General features: G+C 45.4%; 1 protein-coding gene across 4 annotated transcripts in view; it reads right to left on the bottom strand.

The window, feature by feature from the left end:
• Vps11 (vacuolar protein sorting 11) overlaps window positions 1-27,490 on the bottom strand; it is a 133,864-nt gene extending 106,374 nt beyond the window's left edge. For 2 of the 4 annotated variants that reach the window (XM_075684226.1, XM_075684228.1), the window contains exons 1-8: window positions 26,800-27,490; window positions 26,667-26,735; window positions 26,438-26,611; window positions 26,297-26,347; window positions 25,921-25,989; window positions 10,184-10,501; window positions 2,856-2,977; window positions 1,784-1,845 (exon numbers count right to left, since the gene is read on the bottom strand). In XM_075684226.1, the coding sequence (XP_075540341.1) occupies window positions 1,784-1,845; window positions 2,856-2,977; window positions 10,184-10,501; window positions 25,921-25,989; window positions 26,297-26,347; window positions 26,438-26,611; window positions 26,667-26,735; window positions 26,800-26,814 (880 nt within the window). In that variant the 5' untranslated portion in view covers window positions 26,815-27,490. Of the gene's footprint in view, window positions 1-1,783; window positions 1,846-2,855; window positions 2,978-10,183; window positions 10,502-25,920; window positions 25,990-26,296; window positions 26,348-26,437; window positions 26,622-26,666; window positions 26,736-26,799 lie in introns of all 4 variants that reach the window. The other 2 variants (XM_075684227.1, XM_075684229.1) reach the window with 2 other exon arrangements.
• Window positions 27,491-27,919: the final 429 nt, after the last annotated feature.

The following is a 27,919-nucleotide window of genomic DNA, read 5'->3' as shown; positions in this document are numbered from 1 at the left end:
TTTGATTCACGAATCTAATTAATCAAACATTCACCATTCAATTCAGCAATCTTAGAGTATTCGCACGCCCTATTTGAGAGTTATAGAAGACAGTCGAAAGTCATCAAAGACAGGCTTTCACCTGCCCCTGCTTTGCATTTACTGTAAAAAACTTTTAAACTTTGAGACAATTGCTACAAAAAGAAAATGCTTCTCAACTCTCAGTTGCCGATTGGTGTTACCTCATTATATATAAACAGCAGCAACATTCAGCAACTCAGCATTTTCTGCGACTGGCACAGCATCACTGTCTCCAATTTACAGATTCAAAAGAATGATGTTAGGGGTGCACGAATATTCTATATTTCGAACATGAATCCAGTGAACACCTCTGCAATGAAATGACCTGTATAACGAAGTAATAATCCTTTCCCATTTCTATTGTGAGCTGTGCGGTGCACTACCTTTACAAATGAAGTGCCCTGTATAACTAATTTCAGAGGCCCCAAGCACTTCGTTATAAAGGTGTTCAACTCTGGCCATTGCTATTCAATTCACATTTGATAATAAAAATTCACTATTCAAAATTATTGAATATTGATTTCTGTTCAATTATAAGGAATAACAGCACTTATTAGAGTTTTGGAAGAGACAGAGTGACATAAGTTGGTACAGTATAGAGATTTTCTTCTGCGGGACAGCTGCACATGCTCCAGAGAGGCACCGGTTTCTCAGCGAATACATGAAGCAGCCAACTTCAGCAAAGTAAATTTCTGTCATTCAATAAGAATGCATTGTTTTTAGGCAACCAAAAAATTTGTTTTGATGTAGACAAAACAGTTCTTTCGGCCAACATATCCTCCTGGTTGAATCTCTAATAGTGCTGTTCTCAGCTGCTTCAACAGAACACTCTATGTGCACATGGAAACGTACTGTCCTCTTGTTTCATAGCTGCCACTACAATGCTGCACCAGATAACTGAATGAAATTTTTAATCCCTTACGAGCTTCAGATTTGGTTGGATATCCAGATTTAAAGGGCAAGAATGCAGGTATCAAATAATGCAAACCAGGACTTTTTACAAAACAGACTTCTCACAAATTTTATATTTCCCTTTGTTTAAAAATGAAAAAAAAAATACTCTGTATTCAATTTGCTATTCAATATACTCAATATGAATATTGCTATTCAATACTCAATATGGAAATTTTTCTATTCGAACAGCCCTATAAAATGTGTAAGGCTGCATATCAGTGACTGTGTTCACTTTAACAAAACAAGCTCATAATACCCAAAATTCAATGAATAAATTTTGCAATTCTATCAAAGCCATTCCAATTATGCCAGATGCAAGAAATGAGTGAGAAAAAATGGGAGAAACGTAGGTTTAGCTTAAATATTCAGTGTTGGAAACACATCTGACTGGCACTCGCGGGCAGGCCACAAGGTAACTAAGCACCTCAGAGCATAATTTAAGCTTCCGAAGTGAGTACAGCAAGGTTTTTCATAGTCCAAGCTAGCCAGAGCAGTTTTTCCACTGTACAGCCTCCCAAAAATGTAATAATATCACGCAAGCATCGACCACACGGCGTGTCGGCAACCTTGTAGCGGCAAGCGGCACTCCTGAAGCAAAGAAGGCAGCAGATGACACTCAAACTGGAAATTGCCTTGCACACCTACGCATACTGTCATCGATCCTGCCACCCTTCACCACTACAAGGCCGCTAACATGCCGTACGACAGGTGCTTGCGCGATTTCATTAAATTTTTGGGAGGCTGTACAGTTAGTACAATTAGTACTCACCTACAAATTTGTTCTGTATGTCATAGATGGTAACTATTGTTTTGTCTGGACCGCCAGTACTTCTGAAAGAGAGCAAAGAAATAATACAGCTAAATGAAACAGCCAAATAGGATAAACAGAACACTTCTCAGTATGAAACAGCAGAAGATAAAGCTACAATTGTACTTTGTCAATCATTTATGGGAGCTGTTTAACATTAATGACAAAAAAAATTAAATTACGGGGTTTTACGTGCAAAGACCACTTTCTGATTATGAGGCACGCCGTAGTGGAGGACTCTGGAAATTTCGACCACCGTGGGATCTTTAACATGCACCTAAATCTAAGCATACGGGTGTTTTCACATTTCGCCCCCATCGAACTGCGGCTGCCGTGGCCGGGATTCGATCCCGCGACCTTGTGCTCAACAGCCCAACAGCATTGCCACTGAGCAACCACGGCGGGCAACATTAATGACAAAAGAAGGTCCTTTACACAGAGGCATAAGCAACAAATTGACTTTTTCCCACTGGTGTAGCATTAAAAGTGATTGCCAGTGGGAAGGTTTACGGGTGATGAAATGGCACAGCATGTGCCTGAAAAAAAGTGAGAGCCATCAAGGCATCAAAAGGTGTTCTGTACAATATTGCATTCCTAATCTAGTCAGCAGAGGAAGGCAGACAAAACTTGATTGAATGTGCATAAATAATGTACACAGCGGCTTGCTGAACTATATGCTACATGAACAGCTAGCCCAAGGATACATCACAAACTTCGGCCCAATCACAACAGACTCGCTGCGCAAACCTGGTATCTATGCAACCTGCGTAAGAACTACAGAAGGTAACTGTCGCAAAGCCACAAGGCACATGAAGAAAGGCAGCTGTGCACCATATTCAGTCACAATGATCATTATTCCGACGCATCCAAAGTGTCAACAGTGTCGATACCCCAGAGGATGCTACTAACAGCTAGCAGATGCAGAAAAACGCCACTAGTGACACACTTAGAATGGCACACACCAGATGATGTCTAACAATTTGCTGCTCAGTGAAGGGTTGCTGCTCAACCCTTCACTTAGCACTGTGCTCACCTGGCTGTCTTGGCATCCCTGGCCACCAGGACTAAGTATGTACGAAACCAACGTAGCAACAACTTTTCATCTTCAAAGACAAAGCAGGAACCACGGCCCTCTGGATGGTAGAAGTAGACAGCCTGTGACAAAGCAGACACTCCGTTGCAACGGTCTTGGTCAAGAGAGTGGCACAGCCTTTTCCTCTTCCCACACCCGATCTGCCATAGAGGCAGGGGTGATTAATATGGTAAGTATAGTTCTATAAGCATTCACATCAAGAATAGTAAGAGGCCAATGTTTTTTGTAAAAAACAACCAATGTGCTTCATCAGTATATGTTCAATCTCTGTGATGAACCAGCTTCAGTCAATATGTGCTGCTGGTTGCACCCCTAGAAATAAAAAAATTGTAGTTGTATGTGAAAAAGTACTTAGCATGGCCTAGCTCGGCAAGATGGGTGTCGCCATTTAACAGCGGAGCATAAAAAAAGATAATCAGCAATTATGGTACTCCCTAATGTGAGATTTGAGCACAGCTCTATACGCTTTTTCATTTCGCAATGTCCTGGCTGGCATGGACAATCTGTCTCATGCAGCACGTTTCAAATGGTGCGAAGTGTGACACGAATGCCTCACTAATTGGGAGATCATGACAGGCAGCACGTGGTTGAGGGTTGGGCGCTATTCACAACAGCCAGCACAGAAAGACTTCGCTCATGCAGCATGTTGTTTCCATATACGGTAGCGTGCGATGCGCTCGCCACATGCCATTGGTGAACAGACGATGGCGCACTTCTCTGGCGCCATCCCGTAGAAGTCGTTGCAAGTCTTGCACGGCATTATGCTTTTCTTCTCACGTTTTTGCCATAGCCTCCTCTACATTCCACCTCATGGTTCCGCTGCACACTCCTCTCTGCTTTCCTCTACACGCCTCTTCGCTCTCGTCGATTTTTTTTCATCCACTGTTGCGCTCCACATTTGTTCGGTTATACTACAAGACAACACTCAGGGCAGGAACGAGCGCCTAAGAGCTGCGCTCTAAAACAACTAACAATGCAAGACACGGGACATAACGAGGAGACAGACGAAGCGCTGACACAAACAAGGGAAGAGCAACGCAGAGGATGGGGTAAAAAAGTGCCTGATGTACTAGAAATGAACTGCAATAACATGTAAATTTTGGGCCTGTTCGTACATGTTGCATAAAAAACGAGTAACAGTGCAAAACACAGGACATAAGAAAGAAATGGACTTAAGAGCAGTAGAGCCTCTTTTTACTACTGCTCTCCTGTTTTTGGTGAAGCCATTGTAGCACAAATGGCTCCACCGAGTATCAACCAACTGGCCCAAAACAAGTGATTTTGAGTTATCTCTTAAAATTTCTTGCAGAAGGTGATTAAATGTAGACTGCTTCACTCAATTAACTTGCTTTTTTGAGCACGGACTATCATAGGAGACAGAAGTGTTTCATTTCTACCACATGAAAGAAAGCATGTGGTAGAAACTGTGTGTGTAAAAACTTTCATACGCAACACTGCATTTGAATGACGCTGCTGATGAACCAGGTAGGTATTTTGTTGCCATGACTGCCTTAGCAATTTTAGCAGTGCTAAAATTGGTGGATGGGCTAGTTAGTATTACCTCATTGTAAAAACATAACCTGAAAGAACGCAAGACACAGAAGAGAAAACGCACAGTACATGCACCAAATCCGGTGTTTTCTATTCTGTGTTTTGCGCTACATCATGCTAACTTAAAGTGAATACTTCTAATGAGTGTGCCAGGAAGCAAGGACTTTCTCCATATCTATATCTGTATATCAATGATATATATATATCAATATCTATATATCAATGAGGAATTTTCGCATGATGTAAGAAGGAAAAGACAATGTCTGTGGAACAGCGCACTGAAAAACAGAAAAAGAAAAGAGAAGGTCACACTTGTGTATGATAAGATGAAGATAAACAGAGTGATGTACGCATGGGATGAAGCCACAAACCAACGCTATCGGGTGACTGACAGCCCGTCTAATACAGCTGCAAGAACCGCTGCTTCCTTAAATGACTGACATGCGCACCCGGGCAAGCTTCGGCTACTGAACGTCAATGCCCGTAGCCTTGTTAATAAGGCTGTAGGCCTGGAGCACATTTTGCTTGAGCCTCACCTAGATATAGTATTTGTAACAGAAACATGGCTACATGAGGGTGTCCGAGATTGTGAAATATGCCCTCCGGGATATAACATTATCAGAAATAGACCGCAGTAGCAGGGGTGGGGGCGTTGCCATCTTTCTGGAATGCAGCCTTAAATACACAGTCCTTTACAAACCACCCGACATTGAAGCAATATATTGCAAAATTTTTGGACGCCCCGACTTCGTTGTGGGATGCGTATATCGCGCTCCGGCAAGTACTGCCACCAGTATTGACGCACTGAATAAGAAACTGCATGATTTACGCGTTCAAAACAAAAACTTTATCATAGCGGGGGATTTCAATGTTCCAGACGTTGAATGGGACAAAATGGAAATGGGTATGCGAAGCCATGATGCAGGCTCAGCAATTATAGATATGTACTTTCACATTGACTTACACAATTAGTATGTGACTTTACTAGGGTCTGCGGCAATAGCAAATCTGTTCTTGACCTCTTTTCTTTAAGTCGTAGCATTGTATCAAGATACTATAGAGTTGACATTCTGCCCGGGATCTCGGATCACTCGATTGTAAGGCTGTCTTTAAATATAAGTTCCTTTCCAAGGGTCCCTAGACTTGTTTCATACTACAGACAGTTTAATGAAGCTGATGATACTTCAATAATAGATGAACTAGCCTTTTGTTTTGAGAAGTTTGAAAAATTAAGTGAAGATGAATCTGCGCATATCGATGAGTTGTGGTTAAACTTTGTGGGGATGCACGACCCTCGCGCCTCCCCTGATGTTTTTCCCGCATAACGCGTCTCCTGTATTCCGGCTTCGCCGCGTGGCCTGCGTGATGCCCGCGGCGGTCGATGTGGTTGGGGCGCAGTGCGAGAGATGGCGCGAGTGTTGCGGTGCTAACGCCGCCTCACGGCAGGGTTACTTGGGGGCGCAGGGGAGAACGGGCTCTTCCCCGGCGGGTCGGCGAACGGCGTGGACATCCTGCGCGCCGCCGACCCATGCTTCTGCGAGACCGCCTCGCGTGGCCGCCTTGGAATGCGCCACCATTCGCGTGACAGTACGCGCGAACGACCAGGCGTTGGGATCCAGCATGGGGCGAACATATTCGCTCGTTTTCCGGTCGCGGTGAGTTGGACTTCTAGATTTGTCGCGCGCCCATCGGCATGTTTTGTGGATAGCAACTCGGCTAGCAGGCACTGATCTATGAAAGGTGCAATAAATGTCCTTGTGACTGTTTGCACTACTGTGTTGTCGTTCCTTTGTCCCGAGAGCCACGGAAGAGACCCCACAACTTTAAGAGAGCAGTTCACGAATGTATAGGCCGCTATGTACCTCTCAAATGTAAAACAAAATGAATGCACAGCCCATGGATTACGAGAGAGATCATACAACTGAAAAGAAAAGTGGCAAAGCGTAGGGCACTTTATAAGTGTACACATGATTCCATTCTTCATGATGAAATGTCAAACTTAAGTAAACAGCTAAAGTTAATGATGAAGGAATCCAGGGACAAGTACTATGGTGTCACTATGGATACTTTTCTATGCGAATCACCCCAAAAGTTTTGGAGGCACCTGGCTCCAACTAAGAAGGCAGTCACTAAAATAAGCACAGAACAGGGACCTATTGAGGATAAAGGTCATATAGCGGACACCTTCAATAACTTTTTTGCTAGTGTCTTCACCAGTGATGATGGAAAGCAGTCGAAATTTGAGGTACGCCAACAGCTACCAGTTGCAGAGGAACTGGGGGTAACATATGAAGGAGTATTAAACTTGCTGCTGAATTTAAATACAAAGAAATCTGCAGGTCCTGATGAGATACCAAATTTGTTTCTAAAGAGGTATGCTGAATGGACTGCGAAGTACCTCTTCATTATCTTCACAAAGTCACTACGGTCAGGTAAACTTCTTGAAGAATGGAAAATGAGTAAAGTTATACCCGTATTTAAAGACTGTGACAGCACGTCTACTGCCAATTACAAGTCCATTGCACTAACGTCAGGCTGTTGTAAAGTGCTAGAACATATTGTTTCTAAGTACATTTGGCTGTTTTTGTCACAGAACAAAATTCTTAGTAACTATTAACATAGGTTTCACGAGGGCTTGTCAACCGTAACACAATTGCTAGAAAGTGTTCATGATTTTAGCAAAGTTATCAATGGCAAGAAACAAATAGATATGATCTTTCTCGACTTCAAAAAGGCCTTTGATAAGGTTAATCATAGAAAACTTAATTAAATTAAATACTATTTTAGGAGATACAGGTGTAGTCAAATGGGTGGAGGACTTTCTTATTGATGGCCGACAATTCGTCAGTATTGATGAAAACAGGTCCGGGATCTGTGACGTAAAATCAGGCGTGCCTCAAGGATCAGTTCTTAGGCCTGTGTTGTTCCTGGTATACTTAATCGAAGAATCGGCCATGGTTACAGCGAGGTTATTGGCAGATGACTGTGCCATATATATACAGAAGTGAAATCTATTAGTGACCAAATATTCTTAAATAACTTCTTAGAAAAAGTGCACCAATGGTGCGACATGTGGCAGATGTCTATTAACCCAGCAAAGACTGTATGTATGACCATCACGCACAAATATGAACCTCTGTCATTCACATACACTCTACAAGGTGAACCACTTCATCGCGTAACCGAGTACACATATCTCGGAATTTTAATAACATCTGACCTTAGTTGGACGCCACACATTAAAAAAGTAGTAGGGAAAGTCAACCAGAGATTAGGTTATATTCGACGTGTCCTTAAACTCGCTTCTCCAGCCACGAAATTGACTGCTTATAAAGTGCTCGTGCGCCCAATATTAGAATATGCATGTGAAGTGTGGGATCCATATTCGAAAAATTCACTGTGAAAACTGGACCAAGTTCAAAGACGTGCATTGCGGTTTATTTATTCCCGATACTGTCGGCAAGACGCCGTAACACCACTTTACACGAGGGCGAACCTGCCCCTACTGAATGTCAGGAGGAAGGAAAAACGATTTAGCTTTTTCTATTTAATTATTAATGAGCTGCTACTTGTTCATAAGTCTCACTACATAAATGAATCTAAGACCCGCATAGCGGGAAATAAACATAGTAGACACGTTAAGGAAAATCGATTTCATAAGCAATGCTACAAATACTTATTCTTCCTTTCGACAGCACGTGACACCCTGCAAACATTGTAAACGCAGAGACGCGTGAGCAGTTTTCCGCACTTGTGTCCGAATATTTTCAACAATAAGGTATATATCACTGTATCGCTATATTCTATTGTTCCATTCACTGCTTGCTGTATGCTAATGTATTGTTACCACTCCTGTCTTGGTGCTGATGTGGACCGACAGTATCTGTAAATTAAATAAATAAAACATAGCTAAGAAGCAGTGACAAAGCTGTAAACATGCATGTGTACGACCAAGGAACAGTCTAAAGATGTAGCACCTTCTCAGCTTTTGACACAATGCCAACTATGTTCATATATGGTACCAGATGAAGGTCCTGTTTCTGCATTTCAGACTTTGTATGGCCGTTTTGACCTCTCTACAAGGTCTTAAGCCCAATAAGCCGGCACAAGTAAAAGATCTGGAAAACCCCTTAAACTAAAATATGCAGGACAAGTTTTTCATAGCAGCCAGTGCAACAATAATGCACTTGGATCAGGTTTATATTGGTGTACTTATACAGTAAATTCACTGAGATACAAAGATTAAGGCTTACTTTTATGTTGCACTTTGCTGGAACTCATGTAAAACACACACTGCCACATAACCACTTGATTAAGATTCCAAATTAAAGATTCATCAGAGAGTAAAAGCACAGAATATAGAAGTATGTGGCCTCTGTACATACCTTTGCAGGCCACAGTATACCAAACAGTCATGCATAACAGCCTGCTGTATCGTGTCACATGCACATATAGGATGTTAAGAAATGATGCCGTAGCTAAACGCACATTCTAAGCACAAAAGTGCTCAATGCTGGAGGGAGAGCTACCTGCTGCATGTTAAAATGTCTCACTGGAATACACACATTCCGAGTAATTGTTTCTTGACCACAAGTTTGCTGTTCCCACTCATATTGCTCATGACTATACATATCAGATCATGGTAGCAGCAGCTTACATATTTCTTTAACAGATTGTATGTACTTTAATGCCGAAGAGTGCTGAAATTAACTGGATAAACCAATGCTTATTCAAGAGCAAACAGGGCACAGGACTATAAACATATGAAATACAAACATGCTGCAGCAATATATAGGAAGCAGAAGCACACAATGAACAAGGAGAGAAGGGCGGGGAATGTCAGCCCTTGTGTAGCCTTCAACTACTGCACTGGGCTACCTGCCATGTGTGTGAGTAGCTTATGACACTGCGTGAATATGACCTATTATCTTCATGTGCAACCAGCCTCCTGCTTTGAGTCTGAAGCCATTCTGCACGTGGAGCATATTTTAAAATAGTAACATTAAAATGTGATGAACTGGTAAGGTCCTGAGGAACTGGAGCTTAGTACCTTAATTGCGAAGTTGACAGCTATTTGCTAAAGCAAACAAAGAAATAAAGAGAAGATTTTCTGTTCAGTTTTCTTTTAGATATGAACTAAGCTTGTTTGTGTAAAAGGCAATCAACTCTGCAGAGGTGAAATCTTCTGATAAGCCACTTGCTTCAACTTCACGCTGTGCCTGGTTGTTTCTGTTGTTTCTGAGCCCTCCTCAGTGCAAGCACATTTCTCTGCCCAGACTTGAGCTTACAACTAATCATTCCTTTAATAAATATTTTCATTTTTACACGAGCAGGGAAGCCTAAAATGGGCAGTCCAGGTGCACAAATGCAGCTTAGTTTTGTAGCTTTCATAATCACTGTGCATCCTTTTCAACAGTGCAAAGCAGGCAACACACAGGGATTAACGCCTGATGATAAAAGAAAAAGAAGAAAAAAACTGTCACAATGATTGCATAGTTTTCGTATTTTACACATGCAAAAATATTCTCTGTTCCAATACGCCTTTCTTTCATTAAACAGTTGCATGTGTCCTGTTCACTGTGTGTAGTCTGCTTCACTCTGTTGAAAAGAATGCACATTAAACCGCTCCAATTCACCTGGCAACTAGTCCTTTTGGTGCCTAATCACCCTGCCCTATGCAAAGAAGAATGGCACACATATGTGAGGGAATTACTCACATCTTCACGAGCGACGACAAATTCACCCTCACTGCTTAGGGCAGCACACTGTGGGGCACAGCCATGTGCATCCAGAACAAGTTGCTTGGAAGGCTGCCCATGTGCACCAAGAACCAGTGACAGCACCTTGGTGCCGGTGGCGACAAACAGCTGGCTGGCCCCGGCAAAGGCCAGTGCATTGACTGAGCCGAACTCCAGGGACACTACAGTCTGACGGCTCTGCTGCCGCGTGACATCCCCACGATACAGCAGCAGGCGGCCATCTTCCAGGCCAACGGCCATGAGTGTCAGCCGTTCATCCACAGCCAGTGACTTGGCCTGCCAAAAAAAGGTCTCAGTCCACTGAGTACTGACCCCACAGTAAGCCAGATGGAAGGAATACAGAACACTGAACTAGTTTCATGAAACCCAACTTCTTTTTTGTATTCAAAATTGCCTGACCGACAGAGTGAATTATTTGTTTGTTTACTTTTTGGTTTAGCATCCCAAAGTTACACATGTGCCTAAGAGATGCCACAGTGGAGGACACTGGATAAATAATTTTGACTGTTTGCAGTTCAACGTGCACCAACATCTTGGTAAACAAGTGGTTCTGCATTCCAAGCTTGTCAAATTGGAACAGTTGTGTGAGGAAATTGATCTCACAAACTCATGCGCAGAAGCCAACCTCCACAGACCCTGAGGTGAATTTTTGTACAGGAGACAATCATAATTTTATAGCTATTCAATGCTCAGTGCACTGTGTGCTTTCTTTGCTATCTCTTGCTTTCATTTTGTTCCCATGACTCATTTACACTAATCTCAGAGCAAGTGCAAAAGCCTCCATGTTCTCTAACAGTATGAGTTATGCTTGAATGGCCAACACATCACTGCAGCCTCTGTGCAACTTGAATGGAATATTTGCGTGCATCAATCAGGCACGATACTAATGTCGTACTCACAAACCGAACGAGTGCCAATAATGCAGCATCTGAAAATGTGCTGGCTCAAATGTGCCCATCTGTCCCTGCTTGCTGGTTCACTATATTCATTTATTTAATATTTGCAAATGCTGCCACTGCCAAGAGGGTTACAGCAAGAAGGCACAAACAAAATAGAGAATAACAGTTGATGAAGAGTCAAGTATTCATCAAATGTCAGCTCTAGATATAGAAAGGTTGAATGTATTAAGAAAACTGAACAAAAATTTTCAACCAATCAGTATGTAGAAGAGAGAATGAACTTAAAATTACAAGAAACAGGCAATAAGCATAAAAAACGTAGCCAAACACAGTCATGAGTAAAAAAAAATAAATACTATACTGCAAATGTTTCTTTCACCCCTTTTAGTCCCTCTGATTCCATTTGGAATAAAGTGATTTAACTGCCTTCACGACTTTACCAAATATATTCTCCAACGAAAACATTCTTTAATTAGAAAGTTTAGGCTTTTATTTGTACAGGCTGAAAATGCTGTACATGTCAGTCAAGCAAAAGTTAATTGAATTCTGTCCTTCTATGTGCCAAAACCACGATATTGTTACGTAGTAAGATGCAGATGAAAAGCTATGTACAAATATATTTACAAGGAAAATACGCTGCGCTTGGCCAAGAGGCAACAGCCCGCGCTAGCTTCTCATCGTCGTCGTCGTCTCCACACTGCTGGCCTTTCGTGATCGCGCATATTGTGCCGTAGCACTACCCCCGGCTGCAAAAGCGCCGTCCCGGAGCGACTAAAGATCGGACGAGGAAGCAGTGTAGTAGGCCTTGAGCCTACTGACGTGTACGACATCACTAGATGCCACCGGAGAGGACGAGGTTGAGGGCACAGGAGCAATTTCGTAAGTCACAGGCGTCACCTGGCGCAGCACGCGGTAGGGCCCTGTGTATCGCGAAAGGGGCTTCTCTGAAAGTCCGACGTGACAAGAAGGCGACCACAGGGGCACGAGCGCACCAGGTGAAAACTGCACGTCACGATGGCCGGCGTTGTACTGACACTGCTGGGTGGTCTGTGAGGCCGTCAGTCGAGTACGGGCAAGCTGGCGTGCATGGTCGGTGAGGGCGATGGCGTCGCGCGCATACTCGCTTGTTGAGACCGCCGCAGGAGGAAGTGCCGTGTCTAGGTGCAAGGTAGGTTCGCGACCGTACAGTAGATAAAAGGGAGAAAATCCGGCGGTGTCGTGCCGGGAAGAATTGTACGCAAATGTTACGTAAGGAAGGGCAATGTCCCAGTCGTGGTGGTCCTTGGAAACGTACTTGGCCAGCATGTCGGTAAGAGTACGGTTTAACCGCTCTGTCAGGCCATTGGTTTGAGGATGGTATGAAGTAGTCAGTTTGTGTTGAATGGAGCAGGAACGCACAATGTCAGCGATAACTTTCGAGAGGAAGTTTCGACCACGGTCAGTAAGCAGCTGTCGCGGGGCGCCATGAAGCAAGATAATGTCACGCAAGAGAAAGTCCGCGACGTAAGTGGCGCAGCTGGTAGGGAGAGCCCGAGTGATAGCGTATCGGGTGGCGTAATCAGTCGCGACGGCTACCCATTTGTTCCCAGAGGATGACGTGGGAAAGGGACCGAGCAGGTCTAGTCCAACACGAAAGAACGGTTCCACAGGGACGGTGATTGGCTGGAGATGACCGGCAGGTAGCACCTGAGGTGTCTTCCGACGCTGGCAGGGATCACAGGCAGCAACATAGCGTCGAACGGAGCGAGCGAGACCAGGCCAATAGAAGCGGCGGCGGACGCGGTCGTACGTGCGGGTTACCCCAAGATGTCCTGCAGTGGGTGCGTCATGCATCTCAAAGAGCACAGTCTGTCGTAGCTGTTTTGGCACGACAAGAAGAAGGTCAGAGCCGTCAGGGAGGAAGTTCCTTCGATACAGAATGCCACCCTGGAGTACATATCGGCGAACGGATGCGTCGGTAGGTGTAGAGCGCAGACGCTCGATAAGTGCTCGCAGCGATAGGTCTCGGTACTGCTCATCGGCGATGTTACCGAAGGCAGAGACAGAGAAAATGCCGTTGGCGCTACTATTGGCGGCGTCGTCAGGCTCGTCGACCGGGTAGCGAGACAGGCAGTCAGCGTCCTTGTGTAGTCGGCCGGATTTATAGGTGACAGTATACGAATATTCTTGGAGGCGTAAGGCCCAGCGACCATGTCTTCCTGTAGGATCTTTCAGTGAGCATAACCAGCAAAGCGCGTGATGGTCTGTGACAACGGAAAAGGATCGGCCATATAAGTATGGGCGGAATTTCGCAACCGCCCAAACTAGGGCCAGACACTCACGCTCAGTGATGGAATAGTTGCGCTCCGCGGGTGAGAGGAGCCTGCTGGCGTAAGCGATAACACGGTCGTGGCCACGCTGGCGTTGTGCCAGTACTGCTCCAATTCCGTGACCGCTGGCATCAGTACGGACTTCGGTAGGCGCAGAAGGATCGAAATGGGCCAAAACGGGAGGCGTTGTGAGAATGTCGATTAGATGAGAGAATGCAGAGGCCTCGTTATCGCCCCACTGGAAAGGAGCGTCTTTTTTCAAAAGGTCGGTTAGTGGTCGTGCAATGGCGGCGAAATTTCTCACGAAACGGCGGAAGTACAAACAAAGGCCGATGAAGCTGCGCACATCCTTGACACACTTCGGAACAGGGAAGTGCGTAACAGCATGGATCTTGCCGGGGTCCGGTTGCACTCCGTTCGCGTCAACGAGATGTCCAAGGACGGTAATCTGGCGACGGCCGAATTGGCACTTCGATGCGTTGAGTTGCAGACCGGCTCGCCGAAAAACGCCCAGGACTGCTGAGAGGCGCTCGAGGTGCGTAGCAAACGTTGGGGAGAATACGATAACGTCGTCCAAGTAGCACAGGCACGTGGACCATTTGAAACCGTGAAGAAGGGAGTCCATCATGCGTTCAAAAGTGGCAGGGGCGTTACATAGACCGAACGGCATCACTTTGAATTGATAAAGACCGTCGGGTGTGACAAAAGCAGTCTTCTCGCGGTCGAGATCGTCCACGGCAATCTGCCAGTAGCCAGAGCGAAGGTCAATAGAAGAGAAATAGCGAGCACCGTGGAGGCAGTCAAGGGCGTCATCAATCCGAGGTAGGGGATACACGTCCTTTTTGGTAACCCTGTTAAGGTGCCGATAATCCACGCAAAAGCGCCATGAGCCATCCTTCTTCTTGACCAGTACTACAGGTGACGCCCATGGACTATATGATGGTTCAATAATGTTCTTGGCAAGCATTTTGCGAACTTCTGCGTGAATAACTTGACGCTCAGCTGGTGACACTCGATACAGGCGGCGATGAATAGGAGGAGCATCGCCGGTATTAATGCGATGTTTGACAGCTGTAGTTTGGGCTAAAGGACGATCGTTTAAGTCAAAAATATCGTGGTAGGAAAACAGAACGCGATGGAGTTCACGAGCGTGCTCGGAGGGCAAGTCGGGGCAATCATTTTCCGTAAGTCAGCGATGGTACAATTTGCCGACTGCGATGGTAGAGGAGTATCGGATGAAGTGTCGTCTACTGCAATGGATGCTACTGAGTGATCCTCGAATGAACAAAGCTGGGCCAAAGACATCCCACGTGGCAGCACTTATGTCGTCAAGCCAAAGTTGACCACTGGCAGGCAGACGCAATTCGCCGTAATAGATAAAACTGTATGGGGTACTGTGATCCCGTGTGTAAGGAGGACGTCTTGCATAGGAGCCGCGATGTAATGACCGTCGAGGACTGGTGGGGATGACACTAGGTCAACGTAGGTCAGTGCCGAAGGTGGCAAGAGAACGAAGTCGGCGGAACTGAGGCGACTGGGGTGTGGTTCAGCAGGATCCAGAACAGGCAGGTCAAGGCGGAGAGTACTGGCGGAAAAATCGATGAGAGCAGAATGTGCGGAGAGGAAGTCTAAGCCGAGGATGATGTCGTGGGGACAGTGGGCGATGACTGTGAATAGCACGATTGTGGAGCGATCGGCGAAGGAGACGCGGGCGGTACACATACCAATTACGGGGGCTGTGCCGCCATCGGCGACACGGACAACAGGCGTCGTGGCGGGCGTGATAATTTTCTTGAGCCGGTTACGAAGGTCAGCGCTCATTACGGACAAATGCGCCCCAGTGTCTATGAGAGCAGACACAGAAACACCGTCGACTTGCACGTCAAGAAGGTTCAGATGAGTGGGCAAAGTCAGTAGAGGATTTGGCGGCGTAGGGAGCAATGCAGCGTCACCTCGAGGCGCTGCACCGTCTAGTTTTCCGGCTGGGAGCGGCGTCCGAAGGGAGTCGGCGAATAGGAGCGACGGGGCTGGGGAGAGCGAGATTGTCGTCGTTGGGGCGAAGGCGAACGAGAATAGGGGCGGTTCGTTGCAGGAGAATCAGTGGCGACATTATCGGAGCGTGCGGCATAGGGACGAGAAGGGCCACCTGAGGGGCGAGAGTAAGCAGTATAAGTAGACCGGCTCGGGTAACTCCAGCGACTACGACAGTGCCGAGAAATGTGCCCGATGCGATGGCAGTGGAAACAAATAGGCTTGTCGTCAGCAGTGCGCCATTCAGATGGGTTGCGGAAACGTAGTGGGTAACAAGATGCGGGACGGGGCGAAATCGAAGAAGCCGGGCGGGTATTAGGGCGATGGGCCGAGCAGATGTTGTGAAGACCCACGTTTTCAAACTCCTGGCGGACAACTGCCTGGATCAGTGAGACCGTGACTGCAGATGTGTTGGTGGGACTGGAGTCGAAGGCAGCCGGATAGGCGGCCTCGATCTCACGCCGGACGATCCTGGTAACATCGGCAGTGTTGTTGGGACGAGGAGCGTCGGCACAGGAAGATGTCGCTGGGGTGTTGGGCAGACGGGCAAACTGCTGGTCAATACGTCGGCTTTTGGCGAGTTCCAAGCGGCGGCACTCTCTTATAACAGCATCCACCGTCGCTACGTTGTTGCAAACGAGCAAGTTGAAGGAGTCATCAGCAATGCCTTTGAGGATGTGGGAAACCTTGTCTGACTCAGTCATGTGGGTGTCAACTTTGCGGCACAGAGCCAAGACGTCCTGAATCTACGTGACATAGGGCTCTGTTGACGTCTGCACACGGCCGGAAAGCGCCTTCTGCGCGGCAAGTTGTTGACCGTAGGGGTTGCCGAACAAGTCTCGAAGCTGAGTCTTAAGTGAATCCCAACTGGTGAGCTCATCTTCGTGCGTGCGATACCAAACTCGAGGTGTGCCACCGAGGTAAAAGACTACGTTGGCGAGCATAATAGTAGGGTCCCACCGGTTATTGCGGCTGACGTGTTCATACAGGCTGATCCAGTCATCGACGTCTTCCCCATCTTGGCCCGAGAATACGCCAGGATCACGGGGAGCGGGGAGAGTGATGTAGGTCGTCGAAGTGGCAGCAGGTGTCGGAGCCGGCGGAGTCGGGTTGTCGTCGCCGGGAGCCATGAAGGAAGGCTCGACGTACCGTCCACTGCGAAGCTCCGTGACGAGGTACAGGGAACGTCCACCTCCACCAGATATGTTACGTAGGAAGACGCAGATGAAAAGCTATGTACAAATATATTTACAAGGAAAATACGCTGCGCTTGGCCAAGAGGCAACAGCCCGCGCTAGCTTCTCATCGTCGTCGTCGTCTCCACACTGCTGGCCTTTCGTGATCGCGCATATTGTGCCGTAGCAATATTATGAGGCATGCTGTAGTGGGGAACTCCATATAAATTCTGACCACCTGGGATTTTTTAAAGTGTATCCAATGCACAGTACACTAGTGTTTTTTCATTTTGCCCCCATCGAAATGCAGCCATCACAGCTGAAATTCAATCCCATCCCCTCAATTTTAGCAATGCAACTCCAAAGCCACTACGTCACCGTGGTGGATTGTACGTGGGTCAGTCAAGTTCTGTAATCTGCGTAATGACGAAAACTCAAGTTTAGTGGGTTCCAGCATGTGCACACGCCACATTGCGCTCTTCACGAGTTCCATCTCAGATAACACTGACTTTTTTTTTTTCAGGACATTTATGCTTATTCAGTCTTGTAAAACAACACAAAATGCAGTATGTGCTTGAAACAAACATGCCTGGTTTTTGTAAAAGCATCAAAAAGCATGATTCTAAGTGAAATCATTGGAACCTGCTGGACTTTTCTTGCTGGGCATGTAAAAAAGTGTTGCCATGAACTTCGGCTTCCTTTCAGTGTTTTTAGGAGTTCCTGTGTACTTTGGGGTTCTTGTGCTTTAGCAGTACGTCTGCAGTTATCAACAGTGAGGTCCTGCTGATTTTTTTAATAATGAAATTAGAACAGTCAGCCTCGTTCTTAATGTGACGCAATGTGTGAGACAAGCACATGGAATCGTCATATGACAAGAAAGAAAACTGGATTACAGAAACAAACAAAAAAAAACTGAAAATCACGCCTAGCAAAATTTTGGTTTTATTACCAAGACTGACGACGATAATGACGGTCAGTGCGGCAAACAATATTCCCAACATCACAAGCACCTCCACAGCTGCAATCTATAGGCAGAAAAATGTTGAAAGTGGAAAGCATCACCCTAAACATGTGGTGATGGAGGCCATGTTGATCTGAATTTTGTACAAGAAGTAACAAGGTCTCAGCCATGTGAAGCTGCAATGCGTGAGTCCTGCTTTATGAGGATACTGTGTATTATAACATTGCTTCAAGACAAGCCTAATCCCTGCTGTGTGCAGACACCCAGCACTTTTGTGAAGACTGAAACAAAGAAAAAGCACATTTTTGTAATTCTAGTTTTATCTTGTGTTTTGACATTTTCACCATATGAATTGCACTGGGGCCTTCCGAGAGATTTCAGCACTGTTGCTGACACAATCATAACACAAGTTCCAGTAAAGGTGGGCGACTGTTTCATGTAAATGGCAACAATAACATATTGCCAGCTACAGCGCTCTGATACGAGACTTTCAAAGCCAGACCATTTCCTTGCAGGCATTCAGGTGCAATGATGTGCTCGTTTAGGTACTAACATGTCCCAGTGATTCCAATTAGAATCATGTTGTGAAATTTCACTAAAAAAACTGGAGTTTCTGACACTTTACACCTATTTCACCTAAGATGATTTCATACCAGCTTATTTTTTTATTCTAGTCATGCATTCATAATTAGTGACTGAAGGGGTTTTAAACTGCAGGCAGAAATACCAACAGGGGTTTGGTGTTTCTAATAAATGGATTAGAGCTCTTTTGTTCTAGCATGCAATTAAGTGGAAAAGTGAGTATTTGAAACAACCAGTACTGAAGTTATATAGACAATTTTCATGTGCTTTCTCATGGCCATGTTAATGAGATGGAGATGTACGAGGGACGTTCTGAAAGCAGACGGCAAGCAGACGTGTACTGACAACGTGGTCACCAATGGAAGTGCGTGCTATTATCCAGTATGAGTAGGCCCCGTGGAACTAGTATGTCTGTCATCTATGAATGCCTGCAGATCGTTTATGATGACGGGATCACGTCTCTGGCCTTGCATCGCAGGGCACAGAGTTTTACCCAGAGTGGTTTCTTCAAACTAATTGCACTCTACAACAAATGTCTCAATGTCGGTGGCGACTATGTGGAAAAACAGGGCAATGTCTATAAGTTTTTGATGCCATGGTGCGTTTTTTATTTTTGGCAATAAACTTTCCATGTGAAAATAAATTATGAAACTTACTTTTGTAACATCCTTCATATTTGGCTATGGCAATATTTACCAAGCTGTTTATGTGCAACTAAAGCTGCCATTTTTCTAGACTTCTCCATGAGAAAGTCAGAACAATCAAGCATGTCTAAAAACAATGGGGTACAGAAAAACAGTCGCCCAATGTAGACACACAAGTAGCAAGAACTACGCGAGCTTGAATGTGTTCATGATCCATCAGCGCAACAACTAGATATGGACGAACAAGAAAAGACGATCACAGGTGCTGCCTGTCAACTGAAGCTTTAATGTGCACATACAGACAAGATACACAATGATGAAGCACCAAAGCAGGAAAAACAACTAAAACCAGCACCTTTCATAACACCGCCACACAGCTCACGCACGATTACACCAGATTTAAAAAGTTAAATTCATCCTGTGTTAGAGTGATGGAGGGCTGACTTGCACATTCGTGCACATGCTTATGGATGTGAAAAGCCTCAGCTGTCTCATGCGTCCACTTGTTTCTGTACCTCATAATGATAGCCGTACTATCAAAAAGCGGTATGCAACCACAAGTATGACAGTGGCTGATAGGCGAGAGCTGGGTGTACCCTTTAACGAAGAGTGGTGTTCTTTGAGGCATATGTTGATGCACTGCCTGGTCTCACCAAAGTAGATTTTACCACAAGTTCATAGACAGCGCCAGTGATCGTCTCATCTTTTTTGTCCGTGTCTATCTGTGCTGACAGATTATGTAAATGCACAAATTGTACACTTTTTATTTTTATTTTCACCTTTAATTGAACCACTTGAATTCTAGTATTTTTCATTATTTTGCTTGCAAATTTTAGTGAACTTGCCAAGAACTGGTTGTACCAAGAGAATGCCCTCATGGCAGTAGTTATCAAGAGCAATGATCCTCTAGACAAAGCTACAAGAAATTTGTGAAGAGCATGTAACAAAAAATTGCAACATAGGGCTTGAATCTGACGTTAGGTCCAGTGTCGCTCAGCTGCAATGAAGTTGTCACAAAGTGATATGCTAAGCATATCTTTTATTTAATTGTGTCACTTGTTCAGGCTCTATGGAGGGTACAGGCCATTCTGTCAGGGTGGGAAAAACCCTCTCTGGACTGCCTGTCATCAATGTGACTCTATCATTGCTGCACACAGCTGGGCAGGGACGTAGCCAGGGGGGGAGGCGCTTATGGGGCTTCAGCCCCCTCCCCCCCCCCCCAAGGTTTTTTCGTGCTGTCCATGCAATGCCGACCAAAGCAACCCCCGGCGCCGGAAATCATTCTGGATTTTGTCTAGAACGTATTTTTTATGCTCGAAAAGCCATTTCACTGAAAAAATTGCGAACTCGGGCTGGATTTCGTGGCAACGCCCATGCATTGATTTTCAATAGCGGAACTATGAAAGTTTAATGTTTCCATAAATATTTGACGCCATAGGTTCATTAACTTTTCCTAAGTCGTACATCGGGCCACAGAACGAGACAAGCCAAATCAACACACTATCAGACAAGTTGGCAAAGCCCGCAGCAAGGCCCGATAGGACGAAGCGTTGTGGTGGTTCATTCTTGCCGTCATGTCAGATAAAAAAATATCAGCATTTTTTTTCACCTGCGCTAAAGCATCCAGTGAAGACACTAAAGCCAGCCAAGGTAACTACGTTCTTATTTATTTTTTCTACTTTGACTTTTAATCACGAGGACACATTGAGCCTCTTCCAATTTTTTTGTTCTCGCTCCCCTACCCACGGGCTGCCAGAGCCAGCCAGAGCGCATGCGTTTTTCTCGTGTTGCCCCGACCACCGCACGGTGCACTTCGGTGCGCATTCGGTTTTCTCTGGCCGAGTGCATTTTCGCCTGGCAGAGTTTTAGATGCTTTCTGGCTAGCAGATGAGAAAAAGAAACAATGGTCGCTCGCTGCCATCACTGTGGGGACTCGACGGATTGCACCGCGTTCGCTTGAGCGCAACCTCTCCAGAAAGTCTTGTCTCGCCGGTGTAGGATACCAAGCAGTATGCGCATGGTTTTTGGTGGACCAAGCATCTCGTGTTTTCTTCGACATTCCTTTAATATCCACACTAGTTACCCAAAGTAAGCATTCGATTGTGACCAACATACTTTCCTTTGCATTTATTTTTTTTATTACGGTGCCCTCGCCCCACAAAAGGAAAACAAAAACGTTACGGCGCAGCGAATTGTCGCAAGGTGTAAGTTATATTTTGTTGCTTCTTCTTTTGCGGAGAGTAATGGGCCATGGGACGCTTCAGCTGCCGGATACTCTTATTATATTATTGCGATAGCAATTATATGGACACTCTAGACGCATTCCTGCCGTTGCCATTGCCCTCGTGTTCCGCAATAAAGTCCAAGGGCGATAACATCGTGACCACGCGCCGCATGCTGTATGTGCGGGTGAAAGCGTGTGGGGGGTGGGGGGAAATGGGTGCCGACGATGGTGACTCAGTCTTGTGTGCGCAAGGGAGAAAAGCGAGGAGGAAGTGCGCTGCTTTCCGTCACCCGCGATACATCGGGGGGAGTGGATGGAATGGGGGAGAGATCTAGGATTCTGTGAATCTGTGATTGCGCAAAATGTCTATTTGCCTTGTTTGACCGATTATATACCATGACTTTTTTTTGGATACATAGATTTATTGGAGACATACGTATGTTTAGATATCTTGTTGCGAGGTTTTGTGCATACGTGCAGTGAACTTTGTTTCCAGTGGCACTTTTTTGCCCTTTATCAAGCTGTATCTTCGCATTTGTATATTCCATTGTATCTTCGCATTTCTAATGTACGAGGGTGAGTCAAATGAAAGTGAGCCTGCCCACCCTGCGCAATTATGCTTCTGTTCATTATCCGCAAGGCCTGCGCATAGCACACAGGCATCTCTCATTTACAAAAGTGACACGCCAGTGTGAGGATAAATGTTCTTTAATGCGCTCATACACTGGGTTGAACATGGTTGCGTGACGTAATGGACGCTCCAGAAGTTGAGCAGCGTGGTGCTGTGTGGTTTTTGACAGCTGAAGGTATTTCCCAAAAAGAAATTAGTCACCGTAAGGTTGCCATGTACATTGAACATTGCATTTCATTGGCCACTGTGAAACGTTAGAACAAACGGTTCAAAGAAGGACATGAAAAATGCAAAGACAATCCCAGACCGGACCAAAGCCATCGTGCAATCACCCCTAACAAAATTGCAAAGGTTGATGAGCTGATGACACAAGAACGGAGGATAAGCATCGATGAACTGGCAGAGCGTGTGAACATCAGTCACGGTTCGTTTCACCGTCACCGTTCACGCCATAATTTATGAACATCTCAGTTATCGGCTCTTGTGTGCGCAATGGATGCCCAAGATTTTGAACCACCGCCAGAAGACAGAGAAGTTCGGCGCGGCCTTGATTCATCTCATCCGGTATGAGAATGAGGGTGACAATTTCTTGTCGGCAATTGTGATCGGAGACGAACTATGGTGCCACTTCTGCGAGCTTGAAACACGACAGCAAAGCTTACAGTGGAAACATTCGAATTCACCCCTTCCCCCAATAAAGCAAAGGCCGTCATTTCCGCCGGAAAGATGTTGTTGACTTATTTTTCGATCGTCAGGGGCCATTACTAATAGAATTTGCTAAATCTTGAGAGACTATCAATTGTTTCCGATATTGTGAAACGGCGGATCGGCTGCGTGTCGCAATCAAGAAAAAACTACGTGAAAAATTGACGAATGGGGTCATCTTGTTCCACGACAATGCCCATCCCCACGTCGCTGATGTGGTTAATACAAAACTGGCAAAGTTCAAGCGGGAAACACTGCAACAACGGCCATACAGCTCAGGCCTGTCGCCTTGCGACTTTCACATTTTGGGCAACCGAAAAAACTGCTCAAGGGAACCAGATTCGTCTCGGACGATGACGTGAAAGTCAGTTGCAGACGTTTTGAAGCAACAACCCAAGGAGCTTTATGAGACGGGAATCACGCGACTCGTTAGTCAATGGGACAAATGTCTAAATGCTCATGGAGGCTACTTTTAAATAAAGTACCCCGTTTGTCATATATTCGCATCGGCTCACTTTCATTTGACTCGCCCTCATATATTCTGCAGAATTCCTGCTTTTATATGTGCTCTCTGTTGCGACTATAATTTCGATGCAATTACTCACGATACACGACCGGTGACAGCTGCTCCTGCATAATACATTGGAACAAATGACAGCGTCATTCAGATTTTTCACTGGTGGTTGCACATGTACAAGAATGTAAACAAGGATCTTGAATGACAAAGTTTCATTAACATATGTGTCCTCAACTTGTTCATTTCATGGCCTTTACATTTTTCATATCAGCGGCATGCACTGCTGGTTTCGAACTGATGTAGTTCTAAAGTTCGTGTGATATTTTCTTTACTTACAAATAGACAAAAACATGGAAGCATTGACATCAGTTAAGTTGGGCACAATTTTTGGCACATACGAGTATAATATTTTATGAAAAAATACATATTTTACTTTTATTGACAGTGTGTTGCGTTCAAGAATTCATTTGCAGCATCTTTGGCAATGGCAATGCAGTTATTATTCATATATTTGATCCCTAGGCAAATTGTTTAAGAGGAAGCTTTAGCTCAGGCCCAACTCCGACATGGCCTATTCAGATACATGTAAAACGCAGAAACGCTTTTCTGAGATAACTCCTGAATCGCTTTTAATGAACTTTGTTGCATTTGAGAGAGTAAGTTAAATTGTAGTGTCTGTTGGAAGCGGAATATTTCGATTTAGGGCCCGAACTTTGTTTAAAATATATTTAAAAATTAGAAACTTCGAAAGAAATAAGCACACAAAGTTTACAAATTAATAGCTCTGCATCAAGAACAGATATCGCGGTTCTGTAAACGGCATTCATTATACCATTCAAAGCGGACAAATTCTACATGTATATTTGTATCTTATGTGAATTGGTTATGTTATGTACAAGGCGTCTGCGAAAGCCGTATTTCCATAATAAAGTGGGATACAGCCGCACTGTGCACAATGAACACCTAGAAACCCTTCGCGCCCTTTACGCACTTTATTGCTGTGTTCTTGTAACCTGACGTTAAGACATCTACCTGTCTGCCCTACATAAGACCGACCACTTTTCAAAGGTATTTTATACACAACCCGTTTCGAGCAAACAGTATGCTTTTTTCTATGATTAACACTGCAAATCCTACGTTCCTTGGCCTTGGCTACGTTCCTTGGTCGGTGTTATGTAGGGCAGACAGGTAGATGTCTTAACGTCAGGTTACAAGAACACAGCAATAAAGTGTGCAAAGGGCGTGAAGGGTTTCTAGGTGTTCATTGGACACAGTACGGCTGTATCCTGCTTTTCGAAGAAAACACTATCTTAGCGAGGCATTCTAATGAATGCACCAGACTTATCATCGAAGCAGCAGCGATTGCCGATGATGACTCAGTTAGCAAGCCACCAATTGCATTAACTGACAAAGAACTGGTTTTTCTGGGGTCGTACATGCGCTATCGTTCTTAGGTAATGAATTTTGAATGCATACTCATGTCGGGTTGTTGCTTTGTAGGGGGCGTTTTTGTTTGGTGTCCCAGTATATATATGTGTGTTTCGCATAATAAAAATCAGTTGGAAGTCAGTGCTTGTCTTCGTCGTCCTTTTTTGTCCCTCGTCTATGTATGCGCTGTAAGTGACGATTGATACCATGGAATACCAGCTAGCCTGTACTCAAACCTTGCTACACTTACTAATTCAATTTTAGTGTGATTCACAGCTACGACCACTCTAAAAAAGCACAACATTCCATTAAACCATCAGGTAGCGATAGCAAGATTTACTGAGTGCACTTTCAACAATTTGTTGGTTTCCTGTTTAGCTTTGCATAAGGTTTTGTGTAAGAGCAGCTTTTATACTACAGGCACATTTTCACCATCATCATCACCGTTGCCATCACCGTGATGCTCCGTATAAGGTTCAAAGGTGATAACATTGTGGTCGTCATTTGCTGTGGGTGTGAGTGAAACTGTGTGAGAGTGAGCCAAGAAGAATGGTGGTTCCATCTCGCACATGCAAGAGAGGAAGGCAGGGAAGAAGTGCACCATCTTCCACCATGCGCAAGGCAGCAGGGGATGTTTAAGTGCGGCTGCATAGGCATTATCTTGAAAGAGATCTGCAGTGGGTACAGAGTCTAGGCGCACCGAGGGCTGATGGCTTCATGTGCGCTGTGTTCTTGCTGCTTAGTTCACATTGAAGCAAGAGCAGCACAAAGGGCAATTCCCTCGTTGCTGCTGCCGCTCTTCCTCATGCAAGTGTTTTGACAGCAAGTGTATGCGGTCATCAAGTGAGATGTGTCATGTTTGCCTGTGTGGGTGTGATGCCGTGCTTGTTAATTTAGTTAGTAAGCAAAAGTCTACAAATTTACACGGCCAATAAAACTACTATCCTTACTTTACATAGCTGTCCAATATTTGCTATCGCAATTGATGCTTCGCCTTTCAGGCAAAGCTGGGACATTTCTTTGTGTAATCAGTAGCCCTGCCACAAGTCTTACCGGATGTCACATTGTCCCAGATTATAAGTAATTCGGTACAATCAGCATGTATTATAGGGGCTTTCCTGTAGCTCCATAATTTAGTCAGTGATACCTATATGAAATAATGAATGTATGTCAAACTCTTGCCTTTGGTTCGAGTTGCTGACAAATTCAACTTCGCCCTGCCATCTGCTAGCTGCCTGGTTAGCTCAGATAATAGAGTGGCTGCCCCGGAAAGGCAACGGTCCCGGGTTCGAGTCCCGGACCATGACGAATTTTTCTTCAACTGTGAGGCTCTTTTTTTCGAAAACCGCGTATGGGTTTCCTTTGTAGCAATTGCTACGATTGGGTGGATGTCTCATTTTCCCTAAATAATGAATGTATTAGTAAGGAAATACACAGAAATTTTAGCGCTGTTTCGAGAGTGCTGCTCATCACACGTCCTTTGGAAAACAATAAGGTAACTGCTGAAGGGGGAAACAGAGCAAACTTTTATAATCTGGTTAAATAGGTTTATGTGTCCAGTATCACACGCAGCAGTGAAACCAACTCACCGGTGAGGGTGAAGTACCCGCTGCGGCTCGAACAATGCGACAACAATGGGGCACACCATGCTTGTCAACCTACGCAAGTGCAGAACAAAAATGGAATAAGGTATGGTCACTGGCTAGCTGGTGCTACATGTTATTTGAACTTATAGTGTAGGAACTAAGGTCAATGGAACTGGATAGGGAATAGCTCTGAGGTAGAGGAGCACTCATATTTGTTTACTGTCTTTGCCCAGTCTCCGCACTGTGTATACTAATAAACGGGACAAAATGCCATGAAATATGAAGTTTTCACTCCAATCATGCAATAAAAAGAAAGTGGACACAATGCAAGTATCGCATGTATGATTTCAAGCACTGCCGAGCTAAGCTTGCAGCTTACTTTGTCCTGGTTCCACACCTTGACCAATGGGTTGACGCCGCTCTCGTCTGCCTGCACACCAGTGTAAGGATCGCCTCAAATAAGGTGGGGCAAGTACATAAAAGCTGAGGAGGCAAGATGAGATGGGGGAGAGGCACTCACACCGAGTGTGATGAGCAGCGCGTGGTTGCGCATTTGCTGCACTAGTTCGACTGTCAGCTCGTAGGCACGGAAGGTGGTCAGCTGGAGCTGACGGTTCACGCACACCACATGACCACCAACTTCCCCCACCACAAGCTGGCCTCGGCCACTTGCGCTGCATGTCACGCTCAGCTCCTGCGCATGACTGCCCATTCAGTTACATTTGCAGCAACAGCACCGGTGCACTCACCTGGAGCTTGTCGAACGCCTTGTCGCCATCCCGCACCACCTCCTTGTCGAAGAAATTGAATCTGCGCCACTGCGATAGGCCGTTTCCCCAAGTCAGCCGATCACCGACATAAACTTACAAAGCACTCACTCACCTGTTTGAACGCCATTTCTGCCAGCTGGCGCTATGTACTAACAAGTAGGGACAATCACAGCAGCAGTTATCTTTTCTACCTTATAGCCCGGCCTGCCATACAGGCTGAACTCGCTGCGCAGTTAATGTGAACGACCGAAAGTACATCTTGCAGTCCAAAAGCTCTGTGAAGTTCTATGCGTGCCCTCCGAGATACTCCTTGGTAAAAACCAATAAAAGCGTCTATCACCTGTTTCCGGTTCATCAAATTGTTTTCGCAGCATTCAACCAGCAAATCAGTATTTTAAATCCAAAGGTCGCCATTAATTTTGATGGCGTTTGATCAATGAGGTTGTTTTGATTTATCTTTGGCATGCCTTTATATTTCGCATATGGGCAATGGGGTGGCGGTTCTTTGCAGGGAGTTCTGCAGGATCACGAACATTTGGGGTCGTTTTGCTGGGAATCGAAAAATGTGTTATGAACGAGGTCGCGCTTTGGCGGAGCTGAGCTCAAGGACGTAATATATTTTCTATAGTGGAGGTGGCTCTACCATAGAATAAAGAGCCAAAGATTACTGAAGGGGAACTGTACCATCGCAGCGGCAACACATACAACTTAGCGGGCCAATGCCTCCTTTACTTGATGCCTGCCGCGTGAGCTGAGAAGTTGGTTTCGGCCTGTCTCCTCTTTCCTCTTCTCCACCCGGGTCGGCTGCGAGCGCTAGTTGCGGCGGCTGCTCCAAACTTCAATCACGTTCTCCTGCCTCCGAGATTTTAACGGCGTCTGTTGCAATAGAGTTTCTCACTACATTACCTAGAGGGAAATCTGGCGCTGCTGCGCTGTGGTATGCATGGGAAGCGTGCGTCTATTTGTCGTACAAAAATCCCTCACGTGACCTGATCCTAGGTGCCTAGGGACTGCATCGTTTAGGGATTTTTGAGAAGGCGCGATGCTGGCGCCGAGCGACGCCGTGGCGTGTTCGTCCTCGGCGTGATCGTTCTCTGGACCCCGCGTTGTTCAACATTGCTCATGTGATTGTACGTGCGTTGCTTGTGTGTTGGTTGTAGGTTCTGCGTTACTTGGCGGAAAGCCGCGAGTAGTGGTGGTGCGGCAGTGCGGCTTTCGCCTCGGTGAGCTCT

This window comes from Dermacentor variabilis, chromosome 3 (genome assembly GCF_050947875.1).
Source record: "Dermacentor variabilis isolate Ectoservices chromosome 3, ASM5094787v1, whole genome shotgun sequence".
NCBI lineage: Eukaryota > Metazoa > Arthropoda > Arachnida > Ixodida > Ixodidae > Dermacentor > Dermacentor variabilis.
This window is presented reverse-complemented; position numbering and strand designations above follow the sequence as displayed.